General features: G+C 49.2%; 2 protein-coding genes across 31 annotated transcripts in view; one reads left to right on the forward strand and one right to left on the reverse strand.

The window, feature by feature from the left end:
- Fam186b (family with sequence similarity 186, member B) overlaps positions 1-11942 on the reverse strand; it is a 30758-nt gene extending 18816 nt beyond the window's left edge. For both annotated transcript variants that reach the window (XM_006521173.4, XM_017316703.2), the window contains exon 1: positions 5906-11942. The gene's annotated coding sequence lies outside the window, so the exon portion shown is untranslated. The remainder of the gene's footprint in view (positions 1-5905) is intronic.
- On the forward strand, positions 5243-27185 carry Prpf40b (pre-mRNA processing factor 40B). Of its 29 annotated transcripts, none has more exons than XM_017316707.1 (27): positions 5365-5440; positions 11954-12165; positions 13450-13530; positions 14208-14351; positions 14592-14657; positions 15333-15360; positions 15575-15600; positions 15708-15818; positions 16118-16238; positions 16329-16353; positions 16563-16766; positions 16972-17098; positions 17180-17244; positions 17724-17888; positions 17989-18097; positions 18358-18508; positions 19230-19363; positions 19852-19966; positions 20111-20202; positions 24745-24861; positions 25010-25147; positions 25358-25453; positions 25647-25748; positions 25890-26067; positions 26254-26315; positions 26410-26547; positions 26628-27185. In XM_017316707.1, the coding sequence occupies exons 3-27, from the start codon at positions 13513-13515 to the stop codon at positions 26718-26720; spliced, it is 2625 nt and encodes an 874-aa protein (XP_017172196.1). In that variant the 5' UTR covers positions 5365-5440; positions 11954-12165; positions 13450-13512; the 3' UTR covers positions 26721-27185. The 29 variants fall into 29 exon arrangements, 25 of the variants coding, with proteins under 25 accessions (XP_030104524.1, XP_017172196.1, XP_006521245.1 ...); XM_006521182.2 differs by having other exon boundaries at positions 11954-12151; positions 25647-25762; XM_006521183.3 differs by having other exon boundaries at positions 11954-12151; positions 25647-25762; positions 26632-27185.
- Positions 27186-27308: the final 123 nt, after the last annotated feature.

Here is a 27308-nt window from a genome sequence, read left to right on the forward strand (position 1 = left end):
GTGTGTGTGTGTGAGAGAGGAGAGAGAGAGAGAGAGAGAGAGAGAGAGAGAGAGAGAGGAGAGGGTTAAAACATTTCTATAAAGGTTTCACATAGTGGGAAGATAAAATATTTAAAAAATTTTTTTATTTACTGTATGAGTACTCTTCTGCATATACATCAGCAGGCCAGACAGAAGAGGGCACCAGGTACCCTTACAGATGGTTGTGAGCCACCATATGGTTGTTGGGAATTGAACTCAGGACCTCTGGGAGAACAGCCAGTGCTCTTAACCACTGAGACAGCTCTCCAGCCATGAGATAAAAATATTTTAATTCATTATAAATAAAGTTTCACAGTGCTTTGCAGAAAAGGTTGCCATTTAACATTTCTTACATCCTATAGTCACAACACACGTATACAGCACACTACAACACACACACTCGCGCGCGTGCGCGCACGCGCACACGCACGCACACACACACACACACACACACACACACACACACACACACACACGATGTAACATATAACACTCAGGACTGTAGCTGGGCTCTGGGCAGATGGTGCATATGCCCAGAAGTTAGGTGAGCACTGGAGAGTGTAAGGGTTGGTGACTCTTCCTCTCTGAAGCAGCCAGACTTATTTACATCCCTGCCCCTTAGGCCTGGGACATCTCTAGACACTAGTTGTTCTGAGACCTGCACCTTGGGCCAGCTGCCATAGCTTCAGCATCCAGCATCATTCAAAGGCCACTCTCGGGTGATCACCGCACGTCTAGGAGAGACACAAACTTTAAAAACCCCATCTAGCCCGCTTTAGACTCCGTGCAGAACGTTCTCATCTAGAGCAGACACTATTGTGTTGTTGGTCCTCAACTCATTAGAGGTTCAGCTTTATGACAACTGGTGTTATGACATCATTTCACTGTGAAGAAGCTGCCTCAGCGAAGCCAGGCGTGTGATATGTCGGACAGGTGTACGCACGGTCATGCAAGCATCTGGAGGTCAGAGGTCAACCACAGATGGCATTCCTCTGGACAGCCGTCTATCTTGGTTTTTGAGATAAGGTCTCCAAGCATTGGAGCTGTTAGGGTGACCCGCCAAGTCTGACTTTTTACATTAGTTCTGGGGACCAGTTGGGTCTTCATACTTCCAAGGCAAGCACTTTACAGGCTGAGCCACCCCCCTGTCTCAAGGTTTTAGTTTTCACTGCATAAATGGAAAAAAAAAACCCCAGGAAAACAAACATATCATTTTAAAACTTTATAGCTGGGAATGTGACTCAGTGGTAGAGCATTTGTATAACATGCACAAGGCTCTGGGTTTGAGTATAAAATACTTCTCTCTCTCTCTCTCTCTCTCTCTCTCTCTAAATGAATGTAATAAAATGGAGCAAAGAGATTTTGGGGAGAAAATAATTAAATAAAACACAATCACTCAATACCTAGTTCTTTTCAAGATAGGTTATTGCAACAGGTTAAGATGCTATAAAATGATATTCAGAGCATATGTGAGAACAATAAGCTTAACTTGTTAAAACACACACACTCTCTCGCACACACACACACACACACACACACACACACAAGAATGGCGGGTAAGCCAGCTGGGGTGCCACATGCCTTTACTCCCTGCACTAGGGAGGCAGAGGCAGGAGGATCTCTGTAAGTTTGAGATCAGCCTGGTGGACTACAGAGTGAGTTCCAGGACAGCCAGGGCTACACAGTGAAACCCTGTCTCAGGAAAAAAAAGAAAGAAAAAGAGAGAGAGGGAGACGGAGACGGAGACGGAGACGGAAGAAGGAAGGAAGAAAAATGAGGGTCACCTCAATGGCTTAGCAATAAAAGCACTTGCCACCAAACCTGATGACTTGAGTTTGATCCCAGGACTCCACACACAGTGGAAGAAGGGAAAGGGCTCCATAGCTTGCCTGTGGAGCACACACACTAACATTTGCACACAAATAAATTAACAAAAAAAGTTAAAATGCAAATAACACAGCGCAAATGAACACAATAAAAAGCAGATAGTGACAAATCCCTGGGGAATACTGAAAGTCCGCTGGGAAAATAAGATGCCTCAGCTTTGCACTTGGCTCGGCTCTGCAGAGCAATCACAGTGTGGTCAGAACTGACGATTAGACAAACAGAAAGTGTTACAGGATGGATTTTGCAGACGGATATGATAAATGATGTATAACTTATGAGAAGGGAAGAGCAATGAGCTAAATCCTTACATCTGCCCCCGTTATTTCTGGGGCTGAGGCAGGACTGAGAATCAATAACCATACACTAAATATTTCAACACTGTAAGCCAACAAACTGTTAAGTAAAATACATTCTAAAACTTAATTTCATAAAAATGTACCTGGAAGGTCGGGTTCTAAATTAAAGTTTTGGGACTCTCCAGAGTTCCACAGACGAAAATGGCAGTGCCCAGAACCTGGCTCTGCTCCATTCTTTCCTTTCTGCTCTTGGCTGTGTCCTGCCTTGAGAGAACCTACAGGGTCAGTGACCTCTGGTCTATGCTGAGCCTTTCTCTGCAAACAGCTGCCCTTGTTATTCCTCAGGCTTGGGGAGGCCCACATCATCTGCAAGGTCTCTGTGAGGAGGGATGAGGGAATCCAGTGAGAAACGGGAGATGGTCCAGGAAACAAACCGGCAAGGCAGTTCTCCCATCCCTTCGAGTATCCATCAAAATAGGATCAGTAAGGGAATAGTAGCAGTGGATCAGGATATCTCCTTGGATTCCTTACCCAGTGAGAAGCAATGAGGCTGACAGAGGGATACACTGAAGAAACAAACAAACCAAAAACCAAAAACAAAACAACAACAAAACCAAAGAAACCAAAACAACAGCAACAGAAAATCCACTAGTTGTGAAAAATGGCTGTCTCCAGGGAGAAGATCAACGAGGCAAGCAAGGCTCTGCTCTTTGTCCTGAAATGCTTTCTATATTCATTTGACCTTTAAAAACAGTTGCCTGCTCATACTGTAATCCCAGCACTTGGGAGGCAGAGGCAGGAGTGTGAATTCAAGGCCAGCCTAGGCAATGTGTTAAATTCCAAGTCAATCTGGGCTACACAGCTAAACCCTACCTCAAAAAACCAAAGCCCCTAAACCACACAGTAACAACAACAAAACCGTGCTTTTGTGCTCTCTCTCTCCCCCCCCCCACTCCCCACTCCCCCCGCCCCGCCCCCCGCCCCCGCCTGTGTGTGTGTGTGTGTGTGTGTGTGCATGTGCCAATAGCCCAAGTTTTAAGTAGATCCACTCAGGTAAAACCAGATGCTTAACTATGCTGTGCAGAAAAAACATCAGGATGAATGAGAGTGAAGTAAAAATTGAGTTTATTAAGATAAAAAAGAGGGCTCAGAAGTTAAAGGTGATTGCTGCCAGGTCTCTCAAGAGCTTGCCTCCTTTATCTTCTCCCTGGAGACAGCCATTTTTGATCTCCTGGACCAGAAAGCATAGTCAAAGGAGAGAACTGGTATTTCACATACTTGTAACAACACAGGTCACACACACACACACACACACACACACACACACACACACACAAAGTGCCCCCCCCCCCCCCCCCAGACAGGGTTTCTCTGTGTAGCCCTGGCTGTCCTGGAACTCACTCTGTAGACCAAGCTGGCCTCGAACTCAGAAATCCACCTGCCTCTTCCTCCCAAGTGCTGGGATTAAAAGCGTGTGCCACCCCTGCCCGGCTCACAAAGTGCTTTTTAAAGGAGAGGCTGGAGAGATGACTCAGTGGGTAAAGACAATTGCCATCAGTCCTGATAACCTGATTAAATCCCCAGGACCCAAATTGTGGAAAGAGAGAAGTGACCCCAGAAAGTTGTCCTCTGGTTCCCACATGGGTGCAGTGAGCACACATGTGTCCCCCTCCGCCCCCCGATAAATAAATAAAATAAAAGCAAGAAAACATAAGGGAAAGAAGAGACTTTAGATTTTTTTTTAAGCTCGGTTTTGGTTTTATTTTGTTTTTGTTGTTTTGTTTTGTTTTGTTTTGTTTTGATACAGGGCTTCTTTGGGCTACACATTTCCCTGTGTATTCCTGGCTGTCCTCGAACTTGCTGTATAGACCAAGTTGGCCTCGAACTCAGAGATTTGCCTGCTTCTGCTTTCCAAATGCTCGATTAAAGGGGTACACCCACTACCACCTGACATACATTAGATTTAAAGTGCATCATGGATTTGTTATTTGAGATCACTTCAAGAAAGACAAATTAGATCTCAGGGGAAAGGGTTTCTTCCCCTCATGTCCGGCTTTTCATGACGTCCTGGGACATCATTTTAAAGATCAGGTCTCTCACTAGTCAGAAAACACAATGTAGGCTAGTTCGGCTAGCCGCTGAGCCCCAGGGATCTGTCTGCCTCTACAACTCAGTGCTGGCTTGAAGAATGAATATAAGAACTTTTAATACAACTATTGATAAAGCCAAATTGTCTATAGACATAAAGAGGTGTTTTCCTGAGTCAGGTTCAGAAACCTACAGAAGGAAACAGGCAACGTCTTGGTCTTTACCCCGGCTTTGGAGGGGTAAAGAGGTGCAATGCCTCCAACCAGGGCCAGCTGTACTAGCCCAAGAACTTGAGCATGCATGCCCATTAAGTAGCTTCGAGTTCCCTTATCTACATAACTGAACGTTTATCTCTCACTGTAGATGTTACAGAGGCAGATTCTGAAAGTAACCCAGCGCTAAGCGAGAGGCACGTACGCACTCATTTAGGGGATTTGTCGGCTTTGCCCGACACATACGGCTGCTGGCACAGGAGTTTAATTAATAGTTCTTGAATTAAGAAATTAAAACTAAAGCCGGGCGTGGTAGCGCACGCCTTTAATCCCAGCACTCGGGAGGCAGAGGCAGGCGGATTTCTGAGTTCGAGGCCAGCCTGGTGAGTTCCAGGACAGCCAGGGCTACACAGAGAAACCATGTCTCGAAAAAAACCAACAACAACAAAAAATTAAAACTAAAGAAAATACGCAGGGAAAAGAGCCGCTCTGTGAACCGCTGTAGTGCCCTCTGCGCGGGAGAAATTAATGGCTCGGTCCGGTCTGGGTGGTGGCCGCGGAGTCGCGGGCAAGAAGGGGGCTGTGAGCCGGGAGAGCCACGCCGCCCTGCGCAGCCAGCGCGCGGTCAGTCCCAGGCCCGCCCAGGCGCGCTCCGCCCCCGGGGGTGGGCCCAGGCGCGCCCCGCCCCAGGGGGCGGTCCCAGGATTCTGCGCACGTGGGGGCGGGGCCTGGCGCTCCGGGCCGGGGGCGGAGCCGGGCCGGGCACACCGGGCCGGTTGGGGGCTCCGCTCCTCGGCGAGAGCAACCGGAGCCCCGGCCACGAAGGGGTGCGACCCCCCCACTGGCCCCGCCCTCCCGGCCGAAGCCCGGCCAATCAGAGCTGTTTTTACTGGCGAGTGGGCCGAGCCGGCCCAGCTGCTCTGAGGCTCTGGCATGGTAACGTCCCCGCGCGGGGGTGGAGAGGCCCGGGGCTGTCTCACAGCGCCCCCTGCGGCCCGGGCTCGAGCCGGGGAGGCGGGAGGGCCGCCGGGGCACCCGGGACCCTGAGGGAGGGCGAGGGGACCGAGGGGTGAGGAAAAGAAGCCCTGTAGGTAGGTGGGGGCGGGGAGTGAGGGTAGAAGGGGCGGGGAGGCCATTATGGTGCATGGCGGGGGGCGGGGGGGCGGGTGCGACCGGGGGCTGAGGGGACGGAGAGCCTAGGCGCTGTGTGAGGAGGAGGAAGGGATGAAGTGAACGGTGGGTCTGTGGAGAAAGGTCGGGGGCGAAGGGAGGGCAGGCGATGGAAACCAGTTGCCAATCCTAGGCTATTTGGCGTGGCCCGTGCCCCTCCCCCAGACCCAGGCTTGTGCCTTTTGGAAGCCCCAGGTGCCCCTTTGGACCTTAGGGGACACCCTTCCTTACCCATCCGTTCTCAAAACCTGTCTCCCGAGGTTAGGAGGGACTTCTGAGGAAAGAGATGCTCCTGGTTTCCACCTCAGAACCGGAGTAGTCCAAGAAACGGAGGAGCAGAGGCCCCTGGGTCCCAACCCTGGCTCTGCCTTCAGACAGACTGTGGTAACTCTGTGTGACCTTGGGCAAGTCACTACCTTTCTCTGGGCCTTGAATTTCCCATTGACTTTTAAAAAGGAAAATGGGCAGTATGATAAACGGACTCTCCATCCGTTGCAGAAGGGGGCGGGATTTGAGGAGGGAATTCAGGCGAAGGGGTTCTAGGATGCGTCAAGCAGGAGGATGTTGGAGTGGAGACCTTCAGCTTGACTGGGGAAAATTTCTCGGGATTTACGGATAAGAGATTTAAAGCTTGCAAGGCTGGGTCCTGGCAGGCCTGGGCCTTGGGAATCCCGTTGGAGAAATGGGAGAACTCTATAAATAGAGGAAGTTGAACCCTGGAAGTTCAAAAACGATGAGAACCAGAAGTAACAACATTCTGTTTCTTCGGGAGAGTGAAGAGGTGATGGAGGATCAGAAGCAAAATGTTGTATTCTAGAAAGATCTCTAGGCTCTTTGTGGGGAGCAGAAGAAATGCTAGGGCTTACACACCAGAGTAGAGGCTAGGAAGTAGGTGGGGGAGGGGCTGGACCTATTTGGGCTCTGCAGGTCAGTGGAGACAACAGGGTGCTAGAGCTCAGCTGTTCTTTGCAGCGCTCTGCATTGAACCTAGGGCCTTGTTAATGCCGGCAAGAACTGTAGTGCTGAACTACTCTGCCAACCCCGTTTCTTTTTGATGATGGCTGCCTCTCTTTGAGAAATATGCCTCTTAGCCTTCATTTTCTTACAGTTCCTTTGGTGAATAAGTCAGTCCAGGCCTACCTAGGATCACCTGGTTGTCTCAGAATCTCAGGATTGGGATTAAAAAAAATGAGGCTAAGAAATGTCATCTGTGCCATCCTTCTTTCTGGGAGGCAGCTTTATGGGGTCGGACTGCTTGGATTCCAAACCTGCCTCCGCCGTTTAATCTCTGAGAACTGTAGCCACGAAGTAACCTGTTAGAACCCCAGCTTCTCCATGAAATGGGGATACTTTCTCAGAAGGTTGTGAGGATTAAATGGACATGTGGTGTGACTCTGGCTCATAATATGCACCCAGCAAACATTACTGTTAGCCGTGATCTCTGTTCTCTTCCCTGTCTCTCTATTTTTGTCTTTTTCCCTGTTCTTCTGAGTGCTCAGTTCTGAGCTACCCCTTAGATCTGAAGGCTGAGAATTGATTACATCTTGTATCAGGATGCTTCCATTGGTCTCCCTGAATATATGATGACTAGATGGCCAATAGTCTCAGTATTGACTCTCCCCTGCCCTACAATGTGTGTTCTGTTCCGGGGAAGACTGACAAATCTGCTTGTCTTTAGCTTTCTTTCTACTGTCCTTTTGCACTGGTCACTTCAGAGTCCACTCAGAAGTGTTACCGTCCCAAAGTTGTATTGGTATTGCAGCAGGTGAGAGGAGCAGAAAAGAAAGGACAGCACAGGGGGAGGGAGGGAAGACTCTAAAAGGTCCATGGTCATTTCCATTCATCCCATCCCTCTGTCTTCCCTGGGTAACTGAGTAAAATGGGCCAGGGTTTGAATTCTGTCCAGAAGTCTCCATACAGTTAGCTTTCTATCATGTAACTTTTCCCATATGAGTATTTGATACCTGCTGCCTTCCACCAAGGTAAAGGATCTCTATTTTACATGTTTCTATTACCGATTATACTCAAGAGAATTTACACAAACAAATGAGTGCAAACAGTATTTTAGGTAGTATCCAAAAATCCACCAAGGTTAGGGATGAGATGGTGTCATCAAAGCACTTCAGGTGGAGGGCCACCCTGTCTAGACAGTTGGGGAGTTTGAGAAAGAGAAAACCTAGGCTGTCGAGATGGCTTAGTGGCTTAAGTGCTTGCTGCAATGGCAGAAGGATTGGAGTTCAGATCCCCAGAACATACAAAATGCTCAGCTCCTTGTAATTCTAGCCTTTAGTGCAGAGACTGGATCACCAGAGTATGACAGCTAGTGAGACTGGCTTTATCAGTGAGCTCCGAGTTTGGTTGGGAGACCTGGCTCTCCCCAAGGAATAGGGTAAAAGATTGATGAAGGATAAAGGATAATTCCTAACATCAGCTTTGGGCCTCTGCATGCTCATGTGCCTCCCATGTCCTCAGACATTATGAAATGGGGAAAGAAAGAAAGCTCACTTCCAAAATGTAGCACACTGGATTGGAAAGGCAGGCACTCTCAGAAGCCCAGTAAACATTCACAGAGGTACAAGCGACTGCCAAGTGGTGTGCTTGGTCCTAAGAGGACAGAGTGTGTGGGTGTGCGGGTGTGGGTGCTCGGGTGTGCGGTAATGTGAAAGTAAAACAGAGTGAACTTTGGATCATCTTGAATAAAATGAGAGAAATCTAACAATTCCTGTACAGAAAGTTAACTAGGAAGCCCTGGCCTCAGGATGGGCCAGATGTGGAACTGCCTGTAGCGAAAGGCTTTGGATGGTAGATGAAGAGAAAAAAGTATTTATTTATTTATTATTATTATTATTTTTTTAGATAGTGTTTCCTCCGTGTAGTCCTGGCTCTCTTGTAACTCACTCTAGAATCTGTGGTCTTGAACTCAGAAATTCACCTGCTTCTGCCTCCCAAGTTCTGGGACTAAAGGTGTATGCCACCATGCCCAATTTACTAATTTATATATTTATTTTGAGATAGGGTCTCCCGCTGTAGCTTTGGCTGTCATGGAACTTGATTCAAGATAGCCTTGAATTTTCGGAGATCTATCTGCCTTTGCCTCCAAACTTAAAGGCATATGCCAAATTAAGAACACCTGACTCTAAGTCGAGGAATTTTATAGGGCAGGCAGTAGGCACCACTGTTTATTCTTAAGATGAGGTTTGAATCTTGATGATTTAGTCACTTTCAGGGAAGGTTGGTATGAAAACACTGCTTTCTGTGGCAGGCACTGTGCTTCTAGGGAGGACAGATGGGATTTAGTTGGCTCATCTGAAGCCAGCTGTGGGACTGACACACCATTTACAATTACTCTGTCTGACCTTTCTCACATGCTAAGAGAGGAGTGCCGATGTGTGAAGTGGCATTCCTTTAAGTCCAGCACTTGGAGATGGAGGCAAGAAGATCAGGAGTTCAGGACCAGTCAGTCCAAGCCACCCAAGCCACTGTCTCAACCAACCTTGGCACATGGCTATAATCCTAGCACTTGGGAGGCTGAGGGAAGAGGGTTGTTTGGTTGTAGGTTTGAGGCTAGAGTTAGAGTGGGGTATAGAGCGAGCGAGTCCTAGCCAGCCTTACTATAAAGTGATAACCTGTCTCATAGAAGGTTTCGGGAACATTTGGGGGATATTCAGAGTCTCCTCCAGCTCTAAATTGTGTTTTCTTTATAAGGAGGCCTTATCAGAGGCCACCGAGTTTGGCAGGACTTGCCAAAACCAAGTCAATGACCTGCCCCACTTTAATTTTTCTATAATGTCTATTACTCATTTGGATGACAGAGCATGTGCTACAGTGCATGTGTGGGGGGAAAACAGGGGAAAGTTGTGAATCAGTTCTGTTTCTGCTGTGTGGGTCCTAGGAGTCAAATGCAGGTCCTCAGATTTGAAGGCAAGTTCCTTAATCCACTCAGTAGCTCATTTACTGCTTCATTTGTGAGGCAGAGTCTCTGCAGCCCAGACTGACCTGGAACTTACTACACAGCCCACAGTGACCCAAGCTCCTCATACTCCTATCTCCATCTTCCCAGGGCTAGGATTGCAGTGTTGAGCCGCTGTGCTGAGTTACCTCTGCCCTTAAGACTTTACATTTTAGTGGAGTTGCTCTAAATTCGTTAAATCCAAGATGTAAGTGAGGATCCATGTTTTTGTTTGTTTTTCTAGAAATACTTTTTCTAAATAAATTATTTATTATATATACAATATTCTGTCTGCATTCCAGAAGAGGGCATCAGATTCCAGTATAGATGTTTGTGAGCTACCAAGTAGTTGCTGGGAATTGAGCTCAGGACCTCTGGAAGAAAAGCCAGTGCTCTTAACCTCTGAGCAATCTCTTCAGCCTGTGAATCCATGTTTAATAGAGTATATGTTTTAATGCCATGAGATGGTATGTTTGGAATTATACTAGTGACTGTAAACTTGTGATGGGTGACTCCTAGAAGGAAGGTGTGTGGTGTTGAACATATAAAGGAGACTCTGGCTAGTGCAGTGGGTTGCTGAAGGTTTTCATTGGAAATATTTGTTGGTTGTGAAGTGTGTATAGGACATAGGAGAGGTGCCTGATGCACAGTTGAATGCCTGAGCTGGGAGAAGTGAGTGTGGCTGGAGCACAGAGATGGGTATGGAAGAGACCGGCAAGGTCAGTGGCCTCAGAGACCTGGGTAGAGTCTTGGTGTTCACTCAGAACAGTGGGAAACCAATGGAGAATTCTATGCAGGTGCTTATGGGTCTGATGTGTATTTTGGAGGGCATTGTGGGTACAGATAGAAGTGGATATGAGGATAACAGTTTGGGAGGCCACATTGTAGATCAGATGGGAAAAGTGGTTTGGGCAAGAAGTGTGAGAAGAAATGGAAAGAGCACCTAGATGGAAGAACTCTTTTGGAGGTTAAACTGAGAGCTGGGTGACATATCAAGAAGGCTCTAGAGAGTGTCTTCAACAGATGACTACATAACATGGTGGTGCTGGGCCTGATAAGACTGAAGGATGATTACGGCGTAGGTTTAAGAGGCTGGATAAATGGTTCAGTGGTTAAGAGCACTGGCTGCTTCTTCCAGAGGACCCTGGTTTGATTCCCAGCACCCACGTGGCAGCTTACATATATCTGTAACTCCATTTTTAGGGCTTCTGACACCTTCACATGTAGGCAAAACACCAATGCACATAACATAATAATGTGTGTATACACACACACATTAAAGGCTCTTAAAGCAGCTTAAGGTGAAATAGTAGAACATAAAATTGGTATCTCCTATGCAAGTCATTTCTGACATTCCATACAGATAAACTCTCCAGAGGATAGGAACAGTACACTTAGTTGAAGGTAGACAATAGAGAATTCTAATAGCTTGGCACATAGCTACTTAGGACAAGGAAAAAGATATTTCTAGAGATAAAGGTTACAAAGCAGTTTTAACTGGTCAGGCCTCCTCAGGAGCGGGGTAACTGAGAACAATTGTGAGGCAGCTCCTGTCCGTCCAAACTTCCACCTCTTACTAGAGCTCTTGTGCTGGTCCTCAGCTTCTGCTTAGGGAGAAAAACAGCCCTTTAGCCACATCCTCACCTTTTACAGAGTGTTTGAGCTGGGCTCAGAGGTTAAGAGCACTGACTGATCTTCCAGAGGTCCTGAGTTCAATTCCCAGCAATTACATGGTGGCTCACAGCTATCTGTAATGGGATCCAGTGCCCTCGTGTGTCTGAAGAAGTGTACTCATACCAAAAATAAATAATTTAAGAAAAAAAAATGTGTTTGAGCCAGGCGTGGGCACACCTCGAATCCCAGCCCCTGGGGGGCAGAGGCAGGAGGATCTCTTGAGTTCTAAGCTAATATAGTCTACAGAATAAGTTTCAGGGTAGCCAGGGCTACATAGTGGCACCCTGTCTCAAAAACAAAATCAAACAATATAAGACTGTCTGTCTGTTTGTGTCTACGTCTATGCCCAGAGGCCAGATGAAGTCAACCAGCATTTTATTCATCCCTCACTGCCAAATTTACTAGACATAGGGCCTCTCATTGAACCTGGAGGTAGGCTGGCAGACAGCAAGCCCTAATGATCGCCTTCATAGCACTAGTGTTACAACCATGCACAGTTGTGTGTGTGTGTGTCTGACTGTCTCTGTGTATGTGTGTTTGTATATATTATGCTGGCATCCAAACTCAGGTACTCATGCAGCAAGTGCTCTTACCCACTGAGGCATCTCTTCAGCCACCAAAAGACATTATATATATATTTTTTCCATGTATTTAAGTTTGTCTGCATGTACATCTGTGCATCATGCCTGTGCCTGGTACTCATGGAGGCCTACTGGAGTGTGTCAGATCCCTGGAACTGGGGGTATCCACACATGTGAGCCATCATGTGGGTGCTGGGAAATTGAACCCAGATCCTTGCTCCTGGAAGCAGCTGTCTTGAGTGCTGAGGGATGTCTCCTCCTGCCCCACCCCAGGTATTTTTGAACAGGTAATAAAACCATATAGTTGGCATATTCATAAGGCATAAAATGACATACTGTGGAAAGTCTCTTCCTTCTGTGCCAGGAAGGATCTAGCCTTTGCTGCTGTTGGAAGATGGGTGGTGTTGAGCACTGGGTGGGAGAGCCGCTCTCAAACTCTAGTCCATAAAGTGACAAGAGAGTGTCTTTTGTATCTTATACAATAAAGCTTCGCCCCACCTTGCCTCCCTCAGCTTAGCAGCACATCTTTAGATGTTGGCATCAATCCATATCTTAGTAATGAGTTTCCTCATTCTTATGACTGTGTTCCATTTTATGTTTTCGTCTCATTAGTCTTTACTGATGGATATTTCAGCTTATTCTTATTTCTGTTTATAAATATGTTAAAATAAAGATTTTTCACATCTATTATTTTATACATATATATACAATGATTTGTACATCTATCATTCTGTATATAAATATACAGAAAGAAAGAAAATGACATTTTAGAATTTGAAAGTTTTATAAAGAGATTTGCTTCCTTTGTTTTAAATTCATTCAGTATTTATTGAGTACCTATTATGTGCCAGACCCTGAGGCAGGTACCAGGAATCCAGCTTTCGGCAAGTCATGTGATCCCAGCCTCTGTGGAATGGCATCACTCTCTAGTAAGGCAAAATATCAGAGGAGAAATTGAAGAAAGCTACTTTAAATAGTATCGTGTGGTCAGCCATCAGGGGCAAGATAGAAACACGTGGACTATGCAAGCCTGTGTCCACGTTTAGGGTTTGTAAAGGAAAGGCACCATCAGGTGGGGACGATGGCTTAGGAGTAGACATGGAGAATGTGGATGAGTGAACATGAGTCTAGTTAGGGAAGAAGCTGGTTATAAAGAGACCAGTGCTGTAAAGGAACAGCAGTTTTGGATCAAGTCTTCAACCTAGTAAATTGAACAAGGAAAGATGTCAATCCCTACCTGGCTTGAGAGAGGGGCAAGGAAGCGGGTTGAAGTCATGGCAAGAACCAGATGCCTGTTGCAGCGCCTTCTGTGCCTGTGTTGTGGCATTGGCAAAATGGGAACTCCCAAAGTAAAAATGATATGAAGGACTCCATCATCTGGCTTTCTGGGCTAGCACTAGAGTGTAGAGCTTAGAAGGGCTCAGGCCTGGGATGGGCAGGAAATAAATGGGGCTTGGAAACTCCCTCCTCAACTTGTGTTTCTCTTTCATCTTCACCCCCTCTGCTTCCCTTCTGCAAAAGCCCATCTCTGTGCCCGTCCTGGGTCCTATGACTTTTCTCTCCCTCAACAGTCGGTTCCCGATTCTGGTCCCCGGCCCCCAGCAGCGCCTGCCCCCTTCCCACCGGGGCCCCCCATGATGCCACCACCCTTCGTAAGTTTTATGTGTTTCCCTGGGCTTGGCTTTTCCAGCCTGTACCCTCAGCCCCCACCCTACCACTGCTGTGTTGCCAGGAACGACCTGTTACACAGCCTTTGCTGCCATTGGAAGATGGGTGGTGTTGAGCACTGGGTGGGAGAGCTGCTCTCAAGCTCTAGTCTATAAAGTGACAATTGTCCCTTTTTGTTTTGTCTTTGGGATGCCAGGGGCTGGAGGCAGGAGACATGAAAGGGAAAGACTTCAGCAGAGCAAGGCCTGGGAGGCTTCTCTGTTTTTCACTATTCCTTACTGTGCTCCTTATAAAAGCCTCTGCCTTTGGGCTGGAACAGCATTGGTGGTCATGAGTTAGAGAGGGATGGGAGGCAAGAGACTAGGACCCTTGCCTTGTTCCTTCCTCCCTCCACAGGCTCCAGGGCGTGCAGCCTCCCTAGTCTGTCACTGTTTCCTTGCCCTTTGCCTCTCCCTCCCTCATCAGGAAGCTGTGTGCTTGCCATTATGCCCGAGAACTCCTGCCTGTCTTTCTCAGTAGTGGGGAGGGAGACCGTCTTATGCCTTGTACTTCTCAATGGAAAGTCTTGGAATCACCTCTAGGCTGGGATGAGGGCTGGGTAGTTCTGAGATAGTGGTCTCTGCCATAATAAGACAGTTTCTTTTTCTTTCCTCATTTCCAGATGCCCCCTCCAGGGCTCCCACCTCCTTTTCCTCCGATGGGGCTCCCCCCTATGAGTCAGAGACCACCAGCCATTCCCCCCATGCCACCTGGCATACTGCCCCCAATGCTTCCACCAATGGGGGCACCGCCACCACTTACACAGGTAACTCTGCTTTCCACAGGGGTCTTTAGCTGGAAGGGAGCTGGGAGGGAAGGGAATGTTGGGCTAGATGCATGCCTATTTGTCTGCTGAGTGACTAAAGCAGTTTTTAGGCATGTGACTGCCCAGAACCTGAAGACTATCAGAGTGTGTACCCATGGTGAGGGTCGGAACCCCAAAGGGATCTTCTTTTGCCTCACTCTTCCTCACCCTAACATTGGCTGCTGGTCTTTATATCCATAGATACCAGGAATGGTCCCTCCAATGATGCCGGGGATGCTGATGCCAGCGGTGCCTGTCACTGCAGCGGTAAGCACGCGCTGGGGCTAGCAGGAAGCAGGTTCTGTCTGACTCGGAATGCATGGAGCTGCACTCTGTTCTTCCCTCCTGTCATATCTCCCGTGGTCCCTGGCTGCAGTCCTCACATTCACATCCGCGACAGCCACACTCAGCAGTTGTGGTTCCCTCCCTCTCAGTGGGACGAAGGCAACATGCTCTCTCCTTCCTTCCTTCCTTCCTTCCTTCCTTCCTTCCTTCCTTCCTTCCTTCCTTCTCATGCCACTCAGCACCTTAGAGAACACACTCATCCCGATACTCTGCATCCCACACGTGCTGAGAAGGCTTCTCCATACCACATCCTCTTTTCCTCTGGAAGGGGCAGTGGCACCTTCTTGTGCTGCTGTTGCTCAGTGTAGTGGAGTCTTGAGTTGGGTGTTGAATTTTGACATCTATTGTGAAGAGATGGATCCCAGGAGTTGGCTCAACAAAACACTCTTATGGAAAATGAAGAAAGGAGCTGCTGGGATCTGAGATCACAGCCCTGGTCGGGGTGGAGGGAATAGGACTGTTAGTCGGCAGAGATCCCTGGGAACAGGACACACAGATCCTGGCCTGGCCTGGCCTGCTTCTCCATTCCCCCATGGCCTGGGTCCTGGGGGCCACTGGGCTTGGCCCCAACCCTTCCCCCTCCTCTTTCTTCGGCAGACGGCTCCGGGTGCGGACACCGCCAGCTGTGAGTCTTCTGGGGGCCTGCTCCCCCCAGGCTCGGAGGTTGGGGGGCACAGGGGAGAGGGGACCATGGACTGGAGCCCACGCTGGATCATGCCTGTTGGGATGTTGATGGGAACAGGGGAACATTTATGGGATGGAATAAGGGAGGACTAAGTGGGGAGAAGATGGGGATTTGGAACAAGGGCTTAGTAGGCTTCTTTTGCCTTCTCTTCTAGCTGCTGTGGCTGGAACAGGCCCTCCGGTGAGTGCTTCCAGTTTAGGTCTCTGGGTAGAAAGTGGGAGGGAGGCTGACGCCTAAGTCTCTGGGAAAGGAGCCTCATGACAATTCTGTGCTTCTCCTTCCCCCAGAGGGCCTTATGGAGTGAGCACGTAGCCCCTGACGGGCGCATCTACTACTACAATGCTGATGATAAGCAATCCGTGTGGGAGAAGCCCAGCGTACTCAAGTCTAAGGCAGAGGTCCTGAGTGGGGCTTTCTGGTTCTTCCTTTCAGCTTCCCTGGTCCTTCCAAGTTCTCGCCTCCTTTGAGCCTCCAACCATTCTCATTGTGGTTCCTCTGACCCCAAGATCCCTGACCACCTCCATGCTCCTCGTAACTGCCTCCCTAGGTTCTTAGGAAGTCCACTTCCCCCTCAGCAAGGCCAGGTGGCAACTAAAGACTATTGTCTTTCCTGTCTTGTACTCACTGGGTCCCCTTAGCCCCTGCCAGGCTGGCGAGCACTCCAGGTGCTGATGATTTTTGACCCCTCCCCTTACAGCTGCTGCTGTCCCAGTGTCCCTGGAAAGAGTATAAGTCAGATACAGGGAAGCCTTACTACTACAACAACCAGAGTCAGGAGTCCCGGTGGACTCGGCCCAAGGACCTGGATGACCTGGAAGGTGAGGCATGCTGGAGGTAGAGGGGGAAGACTGGGCAAGGCTGCTGGGAGTCCTTTGCTATCCCGTGACTGCTCTCTTTTCCCCTTGCAGCCCTCGTCAAACAAGAGTCTGCAGGGTAAGTTTGTTGACTCTGTATCCTTCCTTCCTTCCTTCCTTGGAGCACTTTGGGGAGAGAGTGGACTCACTGCTAGCCTTCCTCTGTGGGAAGAGGAGTCTTACTTCTTTATGGGTTCAGCTGCTTTTTAGACCCAGGTTAGAGAACCTGGCCACCCCTACCTTCCTGTTCCTGGTTTAGTACACCATCACTCTTTGGCTTGCCTGCAGAAAACAGCAGACCCAGCAACTACAGACACTACAGCCACAACCACCTCAGCCACAGCCTGACCCTCCACCTATACCTCCGGGTCCCATCCCAGTGCCTATGGCCCTCCTGGAACCTGAACCAGGTCGAAGTGAAGACTGTGATGTGCTGGAGGCTGCCCAGCCCCTGGAGCAGGGCTTCCTGCAGCGGGAGGAGGGCCCCAGCAGGTATGGGCTGCTCCCCTTTCATTGCAGCCTCAAACTTTCCATCCTTATTCTCTTTAGAGCCTTGGGAGGGACATGTCAAGAGCTGAGCATGACCCCGGAAGGGCTTTCTGGGGAACAAGAAAAGGACAATAAATTGCTGAGAGTGAAGGGCACTGAAAACTGTAAGGATTATGGGCACCGTGGCTGAGTCCCTTCTACTCTCCAGCTCTACTGGACAGCATCGGCAGCCACAGGAAGAGGAGGAAGCTAAGCCAGAACCAGAGCGATCTGGCCTCAGTTGGAGCAACCGGGAGAAGGCAAAACAGGCTTTCAAAGAACTGCTAAGGGACAAGGTGCTGGGGATGGTGCTCCCAGGGAAGGCCTGGAGGGTTTGAAAGATAACAGGCTCTGAGACCTGTGCCTCTCTGCTCCAGGCTGTCCCTTCCAATGCTTCATGGGAACAGGCCATGAAGATGGTAGTCACTGACCCCCGCTACAGGTATGCTTGAGTCAGAATGGATAGTTCTTGTTGGTGAAAGCAACTGGGCCAGGAACTCTCTGAGATGTCCCAATTTGAATTGACACTCAACTGAGTTGGCTCCCAATTGGGTGCTGACACTCAGGTCTAAGTGGCTGGGATGGGCTGCAAGAGAAGGAAAAGCTAGAATAGCTCCAAGATGCAAAGAGGGAAATGGTACAGCCATGAGATGCTTAGTAAATGGTTACTGGCTTGAATTAAAATTAGAGAAATAGGGGCCCTAAGGAGACAGATGTCTGATGGTAACTTGAGAACACTGAAGCAACAGGGTCCAGTATTTCTTTCCCTCATGCCTCATCCCTCCCATATTCTCCACACCTGTATGTTAGGTCCCCAATTTGGTGTGGTGGAGACCTTTCCCCCATGTCTGTGACCCTGCTTCATGGGCTAACAGGGTAATTCACGCTGCATCCTCTCCTTTCCTCAACTGTCTACTCCAGTGCCTTGCCCAAACTAAGTGAGAAGAAGCAGGCGTTTAATGCTTACAAGGCTCAGCGGGAGAAGGAGGAGAAAGAGGAGGCCCGGCTGAGAGCCAAGGAGGCCAAGCAGACCCTGCAGCATTTCCTGGAACAGCATGAACGCATGACCTCCACCACCCGCTACCGGTCAGGGAACTGTACTAGACTGGGCTGTGGCTCAGGGACCCTGAAAACACACAGGTGCATGGTCTGTTCTCGATCTACTCACAGCCCATGTGCTCCACAGGCGGGCAGAACAGACTTTTGGGGACCTGGAGGTCTGGGCTGTGGTCCCTGAGAGAGAGAGAAAGGAAGTTTATGATGATGTCCTCTTCTTCCTGGCCAAGAAGGAGAAGGTAATGGACACTCACGGGCTGGACTCTGCTGCTCTCCATTTCTTGTGGACCTGGTTGCTCAGTGTCCCTTCTCCTGAATTGGAAGCTGGTGTGGAACTTTGTCCCGAGCCAATAACCCTGGGTGAGGGAGGGCAAGGACGACACTGGTTTGTGACCTGGGATTCCTCTCCTTTGTGGGACCCAGAAGTCTTGAGTCTTGTCCTCCTTTCCAGGATCCTCCCATGCTGGCCCTGCCTCACTTTAACCCTGTGTCTTCCCAGGAACAAGCCAAGCAGCTCCGGCGTCGGAATATCCAGGCCCTGAAGAGCATCCTGGATGGGATGAGCAGTGTCAACTTCCAAACCACTTGGTCCCAGGCCCAGCAGTACCTCATGGATAACCCCAGCTTTGCTCAGGACCAGCAGCTGCAGAGTAAGCCTGGCTCTCTGTTCTTCCCTCCGCACTGTCCTGAGACCTTCGAGCCGCCCCCTTGCCCATCCCCTTATGTTTGGTTACTGTTCCTCTTGGGATTCGGGGATTTCCAGATGTTTGATGTTACCTCTCTGGTTGGCTGGTTTTGTGTGTGTAGTGCTACAGATTAAACCTTGGCCCTTACATACATTTTAGGTCAGCCTGTATCTTATTTTTTTACTTTATTTTGTGATGGTAAGAATTTGACCTGGGGTATCAGTTAGGCAAAGTACTCTACTACTGAGTTTAACCCCTAGTCCTGGGTCCACTGTTTATATGAACACTGTATGTCTTTTAGGGATAAAAATGTGAAATCCTAGAGATGATGGTGATGATATCTATAGATCATGGTGAACATGGTCTTGTGGGCCTTAACTGTAGTTAGGAGTTGTTGGCTTGTGGTTACCTTCTGAACCTGCGCTGAAGCCTGACTGTGTCCAGTTCCCCAGGATGTGATGCCTCAGATTGCAGGATAACTAGGTTTCCAGGGTGGTTTCTAAAAGCTGAATTCATCAGAGTTGAATGCTTGCTAATTTTTTCCAGTACAGTTAATACTCGCCCAAGAACTCCCAGTACAGTGACTGCTCCCATATAGCCCTGCTTCACCTACATGGGAAGCATTCTTGAGGTCTGAGGGACGTCCTACTCATCTGTGCCTGCTAAGCTTCTTCCCTGCCCGTAGACATGGACAAGGAAGATGCACTTATCTGCTTTGAGGAGCATATCCGGGCTTTGGAGAGAGAGGAGGAGGAAGAGCGAGAACGGGCCCGGCTTCGGGAGCGGCGACAGCAGCGGAAGAATCGGGAGGCCTTTCAGGTATTTCATACTCATCACGATCAGAGGTTGGCTCAGCTCTGCTCTGCTCTAGAGCACAGCCTTTTTGCAGTGGCCTGCCTCTGAACGAGGTTGGCTGTTGACTGGCCTCTTTCAAGTTCCACCAGGCCACTCTGCAGAAGTGCTCCTTCAGGGAGATAGGCTGTATGTACCACCCTCAGACAGGAGTGGCAGCTAGACCAAGTGTCTTTTCCTTTGGGTGAGAGCCAGACAGGTAGTTTTCCTCAGCTTAGGAGTGATAGTGGGTTGATGAAGCTGGTCATAGCAGGAAACTGTGCTCTGAGGTAGGTCTGTGATTCATGGCCTCCAGGCTGGCTTATTGGTTGTATGTTCATGCTTTCTCCATCTGTAGTGCCTTTGCCTGAGTTGCCTCTGCTCGTCCCTCTGCCATCCCTTTTCTCCTCCTTAGACACTGGCCATGTGTCCCCAACTATCTCATTCTCCTCCTCTTGTGGCCTTTTCCTGTGCAGAGCTTCCTGGACGAGCTGCATGAGACAGGGCAGCTGCACTCCATGTCCACCTGGATGGAGCTGTACCCGGCAGTCAGCACTGACGTTCGCTTTGCCAACATGCTGGGCCAGCCGGGTAAGGCAGCCAGGCTTCCCCTTGTCTGCTCTGCTTTCCTACCCTGTCAGCCTCTCTGGACCTAACTCCCTGGTCCTGGCCGTGACCCTACCCTGAGCCTTGGGAAGCTGCCGCCCGCCAGGCCCCATCTCTCCCTTTCTGCAGGCTCTACTCCTTTGGACTTGTTCAAGTTCTATGTGGAGGAGTTGAAGGCTCGATTCCACGATGAGAAGAAGATCATAAAGGATATCCTTAAGGTGAGAGAGACCTGGGGCTACACATGGATAGACTGGGTGGAAGCCACATTCCCCGAACCAGGACTCCATAAGTCATGTTTTCCAGGAACCTGGCAGCTTGCATTGGGGATACAAATAGACACATTTTCTAGCAAGATGTAGTGATGCAGGTCAGCTTTCCAACTGAGGCAGGAGGATTGCCACGAGTTCAAAGCCAGTGTGAGGAAGAAAGTACCAACCAGGTTGAAATCCTGTATCAGAAAAATAGACTAAAAACCAAAGTAACAAATCATTGTTTTGCTCTTCTATGAGAAGCATTAGCCAGGGACAGGTGTTCCCAGGAAAGGTGATGTGGACCCCACCCTCAGGATGAGGAGATGGAGGGGTGGTGTGTTGTGACATAGGGGTGCTACAGGAGAAAGGCAATGGGTGGAAAGGGCACGCCAGCCCGAGGGGCAAGCATAGCATTTGTAAACTCGAATTCCCATATGCTAAGCTGCTGCCTGCCTGCTGCTGCTGCTGCCTGCCTGCCTGGAAGGGGTTTTGAAGAATTTGGAATTTGTTGCTAATACTTTACAATCTGGAGATTTCACATAAAAGCCTGTTTTGTTTTGGTTTTTGAGACAGGGTCTTATGTATTCCAGGCTGGCCCTGAACTCCTGATCCTTCTTTCACTTCCACATGCTGGGATTATAGTGTACACCACTGTGCCTGGCTTCACATAAAATCTTCAGTGTCTCTTGCCAGTGTGGATGATGTCAGCACTGGGCTCGTTCTGCAAGGCGCACCATGGACACTGGCTGAGATGCCATTGCCCTCTTAGAGGAGGACGGTGAGGCTTTCTTCACCTCACTACACCGTAGTGCTGGCAAGTGTCAGCTGCTGTTCACTAGTCCATGTGCCCTGTCATTTTCTCTACTGAAGAAATAGTTGTTCATGCTTGTCAAACTCTCAAGTGTAAGTGAAGGGATCGTTTTGTTCCAAAAGGAAAAAAATGTATTTCTTCATGGAAGTGAATACTATTTTAAATACATGTCTCTATTACTATCCTAATAGGAACTCTAATATCCTGATAGTAAACACTATTCTATTCTAGTAAATACTGTATGTATTAAGATACCATACAGTATGGTGACTAAAAGCAGGACCTAGGGGTAAAGAGTCCAGATTAGGGGCTTGAGAGATGGCTCAGTGGTTATGAGCACTGACTGCTCTTCCAGAGGTCCTGAGTTCAATTCCCAGCAACCACATGGTGGCTCACAACCATCTGTAATGGGAACTGATGCCCTCTTCTGGTGTGTCTGAAAAAAGAGAGTGTACTTACATACATAAAATAGATTAAGCCCTTAAGAACTTTTCTAAGCATTAGTTTGTCTCAGAAGTGGTAAGTGTTCCACCAAGGAACCCCCAGTTACCAAAGATAGCAACTGTGTCTCTTTCGTGGAGAGGGACATGGTACTGTTAGGCAGATTGCCTTACAAAGCCACAAATGTTGTATTGTAATACAGTCACCTGTTCAATATGGACTTAATAAACCAAGCACTGTGGCTCACACCTTTAATCCCAGGGCTTGAAGGCGAGGAGCAGGTGAGCTGCAGGTCAGCCTGGGCTGCACAACGGATCCTATCTAAAAACCTGAGTAAATTTCCCTAAGAGTTCAACGTTTCAAAGTTACTCTTCAGTGAGATGCATCATATTGTCCTGGGGTTTTCTCCTATTTCTCTGGAACCACATGCCCTCTAGAGCTTTACAAAGGGCTTTGGATTGAACTACACTTTTTAGCTCACCCATGTCTCTGGACTTGATCCCGGTACTCTCCGATTATCAGTGCTCTTTGATATAAAGGTTGGAGAACCACACCATGCCAGAGACTGGGTTAGAGGGATATAAGAGGGTAAGGGGAAGACCAGTCAGGCAGCTGTTAAGAATCTAAGTGGCAAAAAAGAAGAGCAAGACACTATAGGGATGCTGAGAAGAAAACAGCATCAAGGCCAAGTCTGGAGGTGACTCTTCCCCTATTTTCTAATAGAAAAGCTTGTATCTCTTTTGTGCCTTAGTGTACCATGTATAAGACTTTTATTAAAAAGATGGTTATAGTTGGTTGGGCATGATGGCAGATGCTTTTAATCCCATCACTTGGGAGGCAGGGGCAGGTGGGTCTCTGAGTTAAAGGCCAGCCTGGTCTAGAGTGAGCTCTAGGACTGCCAGGGCTACACAGAGAAACCCTGTCTTTTAAGATTTATTCATTTTATTTACATGAGTACACTGTCGCTGTCTTCAGACACACCAGAAGGGGGCATCTGATCCCATTACAAATGGTTGTGAGCCACCATGTGGTTGCTGGGAATTGAACTCAGGACCTCTGGAAGAATAGTCAGTGCTCTTAACCATCTCTCCAGCCTGAGAAACTTTGTCTTAAAAACGGTGAAAGTTGGGCTGGTGAGATGACTGAGTAGGTAAAGGTGTTCACCACCAATCCTTAGTTTGATCTCAGGAACCCATACTGGGAGGAAAGAACCAATTTCACATGTGCCATGGCACATGGGTGCCCACATATATACAAAATAAATGTTTAGACTCTGGATAGAACCAGTAAAATAAAATCGCCAGGCTGTTTTGTGAAGTGAATGGCAATTCTGTTGTTAAGTGTTAAAGATTGTAAGCAACGAGGGTTGAGCCATAAAGAGGTGCCTACAGAAGACAAGCATTCCAGTTGGGACGTGATCCTTTAAAGCAGCTTGGGCAGGGAGGAGTAAAGCCAATGAAGGATAGATGTCTATCCGAAGATAGCTAACATTTAGCTAGAGGAACTAGTGGCCTGATGGGTTTTATCTACCCAAAGCAACTGGTTATTTTGGACTTCTAGCCTTCGTTTGAGCTCCTAGCCATGGAGGCCTGATGATCTTAGAAGTTCCTGTGGCCGTCCATCCAGTCACATGAACTGTAGGGGCATCTCTCATCACCTAAGACTGCAGGGCCCTGAGCTTGGAGCAGGTAGAAGATTAGCGATGGGTACAGGAGAGCTGCTGCATTAGAAGAGTAGCCAGTTTGGCATGGGTTGGAAACTGCTAGGGAAGATGTAGGTCAGGTAAAAAGCTAGTGTAAGGGTAGTTCTCAGGAACATTAACACAGGGGAAGTGACCACAAACAGCCCTGGAGAGGAGAGTACTGCACACATCGCACAGTAGTCTGCTCTTTGGCCCGAAAACCTCTGCGAATTGCGGACAATCCATATATAAGAGATAAATAACAGCTAGAATTTTTTTTTTTTTTACCATTTTGTCAAGTGTCTTGCTTATAACAATCTCTTATTGTTTATTTCTTTTCCTTGTGCTGTGTCTAAGGAATTGAAACCGAGGGAAAGAACCAGTTAGTTAGCTTGAGACGCTAAAAGCAAGATAGAGGGATATTCTAAGTGAAGTGAGCTGTGTGCTCCTGGGGAGGAGAGTGAAGAAGATGTAGTCCAAGCCTTCCCAGGGGAAGGCCCGTACTAGGGAGATAAGGGCTGCCACGCAAGCACAAGGACCTGTGCTTGAGTCCTCAGCACCTACATAAAATCTGGGTATGCTTGCAACCCCAGCCTTGAGGCATGGCAGAGACATGATCCTGGCCTGATAGTTTAACAAAAACAGAAGGCTTCAGCTTCAGTGAGACTGAGGTTTCAAGGGAGGGAGACAGAGCTGTATACCCAGAGTCCTCTGGTTGTGACCTCACTCATAGAAAGGATGTGTTCAGGAAGGGCTGAGCCTTGACAGAGAAAAGACTCCTGGGAAAAAGCAATGTATACTCCTGCCATCAGCAGGCAGGAAGACTGGAGGAAGCCAGCTGTGTGAAAGGACAGGCAAGCTGGCCTGTGACACAGAATTCCATTTACCTATCAGCTTGGCCAAGTGAGATTCCTCTCCTGCACCTTAACTTCACTAGCACATGGAGGCTTTTTGGTGAGAAATACAGAACCTGGCTGTGTACTTAAGACAATGAACATGATTTAAATATTGATGGAGAGCTATACACTTGATGGCCAACATCTCTTCCTGGACCTATGCATTCAGGGTAGGTGTAGTGGCTGAAAGCAGATTTGGGATTTAGACCTGGGATATGTTAGAATAAGTGATTTCATTTTTCTGGTCTGCATAAAATTAGAAGACTGACCTAGTATGAGAGGATTAGTGGAGAAACGTGTCAAGCACTCAGCAGAGAACCTACTACCCAGTAAGCACCCAGAACATGAGGCAAAGGGTATAGACCAGATGTTAAGCATGCATGGCAGCTTCCATGAGCAGCAGGAAGGCCCAGCTGTGGCCAGAGGAACAAAGACCTAATTGTAATAACTCAGTCATCTATCAAGACGGAAGACACTTGCTGACTCTTTTGGCTCCATATGAATCCACACAGGTCGGATGGGGCCAGTAAGATGAAGACTTAGCATGGTTTCTAAGGTGTGTCACAAGTCTTATGGATCCTATTTGAGGGCAGAGGCCAGGCTTGAACACCTTGCAGCCTGATCCCTTTTGCCCACTGGCCTGTGGTGCCCCTGGCCTTCACACACTGCTGTGCCCACAGGATCGGGGCTTCTGTGTGGAGGTGAACACAGCATTTGAGGACTTCGCCCACGTCATAAGCTTTGACAAGAGGGCTGCTGCGCTGGACGCAGGCAACATCAAGCTGACCTTCAATAGTGTGAGGGGACGGGCAAGCCTGGGTGGTCCTCTCACTTACCCCAATGTCTTGTTCCTCCTAACTGCCCTGCTGATTATCTTGGGTTTGGGACACATCTTCCTACCTCTTAAGGTACCCCTGACCCTATTCTGTTTCCCTTTGCCTTCAGCTGCTGGAAAAAGCAGAGGCACGGGAGAGGGAACGGGAAAAGGAGGAGGCCCGAAGGATGCGGCGCAGAGAAGCTGCCTTTCGAAGCATGCTGAGGCAGGCCGTGCCTGCTCTGGAGCTGGGCACTGCCTGGGAAGAGGTCAGAAGCACAGCCTGGCCCCAATCACCCTCAGGCCTGAGGGCAGCGGAGCTTCTCCACCACTGAGGGCCCACCCCAGTCACAGCACAAGCCCTGGGCCAGCTCCAGTTCCCTTCCTTCCTCTGCCCCAGCCCTGCCCAGTTCTCGTGGCGGTGTCCAAGCTGGTCCAGGCAGGGCCTGGTCTGATCAGCAGTGCTCTCCCCGTTCAAGGTCCGTGAGCGCTTTGTGTGCGACTCAGCCTTTGAGCAGATCACCCTGGAGTCGGAGCGGATCCGGCTCTTCCGAGAGTTCCTGCAGGTGTTGGAGGTAAGGCACTTGGCCACCCTGATCTATGTATCTTTGAACTCTAGGCTTGCATGAGACCTTCAATAGCTTGTCACCGTAAAGGCTCTTTTACCTGCCCAGCTAAAGAAGGGAAGGACTGAGGGTGCCCTAGAATAGACAGAGGGCCCTAGCTGAGACAGGAAGGCAAGGTTCTCACCTCTCCCTCTGCCTCTAGCAGACTGAATGCCAGCACCTCCACACCAAAGGCCGAAAGCATGGCAGAAAGGGCAAGAAACACCATCGCAAGCGTTCACACTCACCCTCAGTGAGTCGGCAGGTAGAGGGACATGGGTGAGGCTGGACTGTTTCATACAAATTAAACACCTCTCCCCATACATTACCTCCTTGGCTCTGAACTCCCTGTCCCCAGTTCCTAGATGAGGGCTTCTGGGCTGACCAGTATTACTCCTCTGCCTAGGGCTCTGAGTCAGATGAAGAGGAGCTGCCCCCACCATCCCTCCGGCCCCCCAAGCGGAGGAGGCGGAACCCCTCAGAATCTGGCTCTGAGCCCTCCTCCTCACTTGATTCAGTTGAAAGTGGGGGTGCTGCTCTTGGAGGACCAGGCTCCCCATCTTCCCACCTTCTTCTTGGGTCAGGTAAGCAGTTTCTAGGAGCCCGGGAACTAGAGTGCTGGGATAGAGGCACAGCAAATCCCAGACCGCTGAGGGCTGACTGGGATGGGAGGGCCTCACTGTGGAGCAAGACTTCCTATCTCTGCCCAGGCAAGGAGCTGCCTTCTCCCGATGGGACTCAGCGTAGATTTTTTTTTTTAAACCCTATAGATCATGGTCTTCGGAAAACCAAGAAACCAAAAAAGAAAACCAAGAAAAGAAGACACAAGTCGGTGAGTGGAGGAGTCGTCTTGAGATTCTGCAGTCATGTCACCTGCCTCCCAGCTGTGCCGCTCAACTGCTGAGATGGGCTCTGAACTCTTACAGACCAGTCCTGACAGTGAGACGGACCCCGAAGACAAAGCTGGTAAGGAGAGTGAAGACAGAGAACAGGAACAGGACAGGGAACCCCGGCAGGCAGAGCTCCCTAACCGTTCCCCAGGCTTCGGAATCAAGAAGGAGAAGGTGAATGGGAGGACCTGGCTTTCGCCCCAGCCTGTGACACAGACTAGGGGGCTCAGGTAAGTCACACCTTTGCTCAACAGACAGGCTGGGACACGTCAGAAAGCGAGCTGAGTGAGGGGGAGCTGGAGAGGCGAAGGCGGACACTCCTACAGCAGCTGGACGACCACCAATGACCCCACGAGCTACTTTCTGCCTTGGACTTCGTGAGGCAGTGGCTCCAGGGTCGCCTCAGCATCTGCCTCAGACTCCTTCGTCTTGTCTGGTCTGTGTCCACTTTTCCTAAAGTAACCCACCCCCAACACACTACTGTTAGCACCTCTCAAGGTTGCTTTTGGTGTTCAAGGGTCCCCTAGTTCTCAGACTAGTGCAGTCCTTGCCCTCAGCCCCAGACCAGAGATGGGCAGTCTATACCACGGGGTGGGTGATGCCAGTAGATAGTGTGAGAAGGGGTCTCCAGGAAAGAGACAGGCTGCTTGGACACAGCCTGGGTGGCCGAGGGCAGGGTCCTCACCCTCTAGCATCAGTGCCTGCTCTTGCCTGACCTGGCCCTGGGGCTCCACCACTACTTCCTCTCCCCTGGGACCCGATGTATGTGTTCTGTTTTGTTTTTTAAATAATATTTATAACATGATCTACAACTCCTTTGTCCTCTTCATGTACTATCCACTGGGGACCAGCAGAGGGCACTCCAGTTCTGACAGCTTCCTCCCTGTGTTTAAAGCCCAGCCAGGCTTCCCCTGCCATCTAGGCTCATCACTCCT

The sequence above is a fragment of the Mus musculus genome, chromosome 15 (assembly GCF_000001635.26).
Source record: "Mus musculus strain C57BL/6J chromosome 15, GRCm38.p6 C57BL/6J".
NCBI classification, from domain to species: domain Eukaryota; kingdom Metazoa; phylum Chordata; class Mammalia; order Rodentia; family Muridae; genus Mus; species Mus musculus.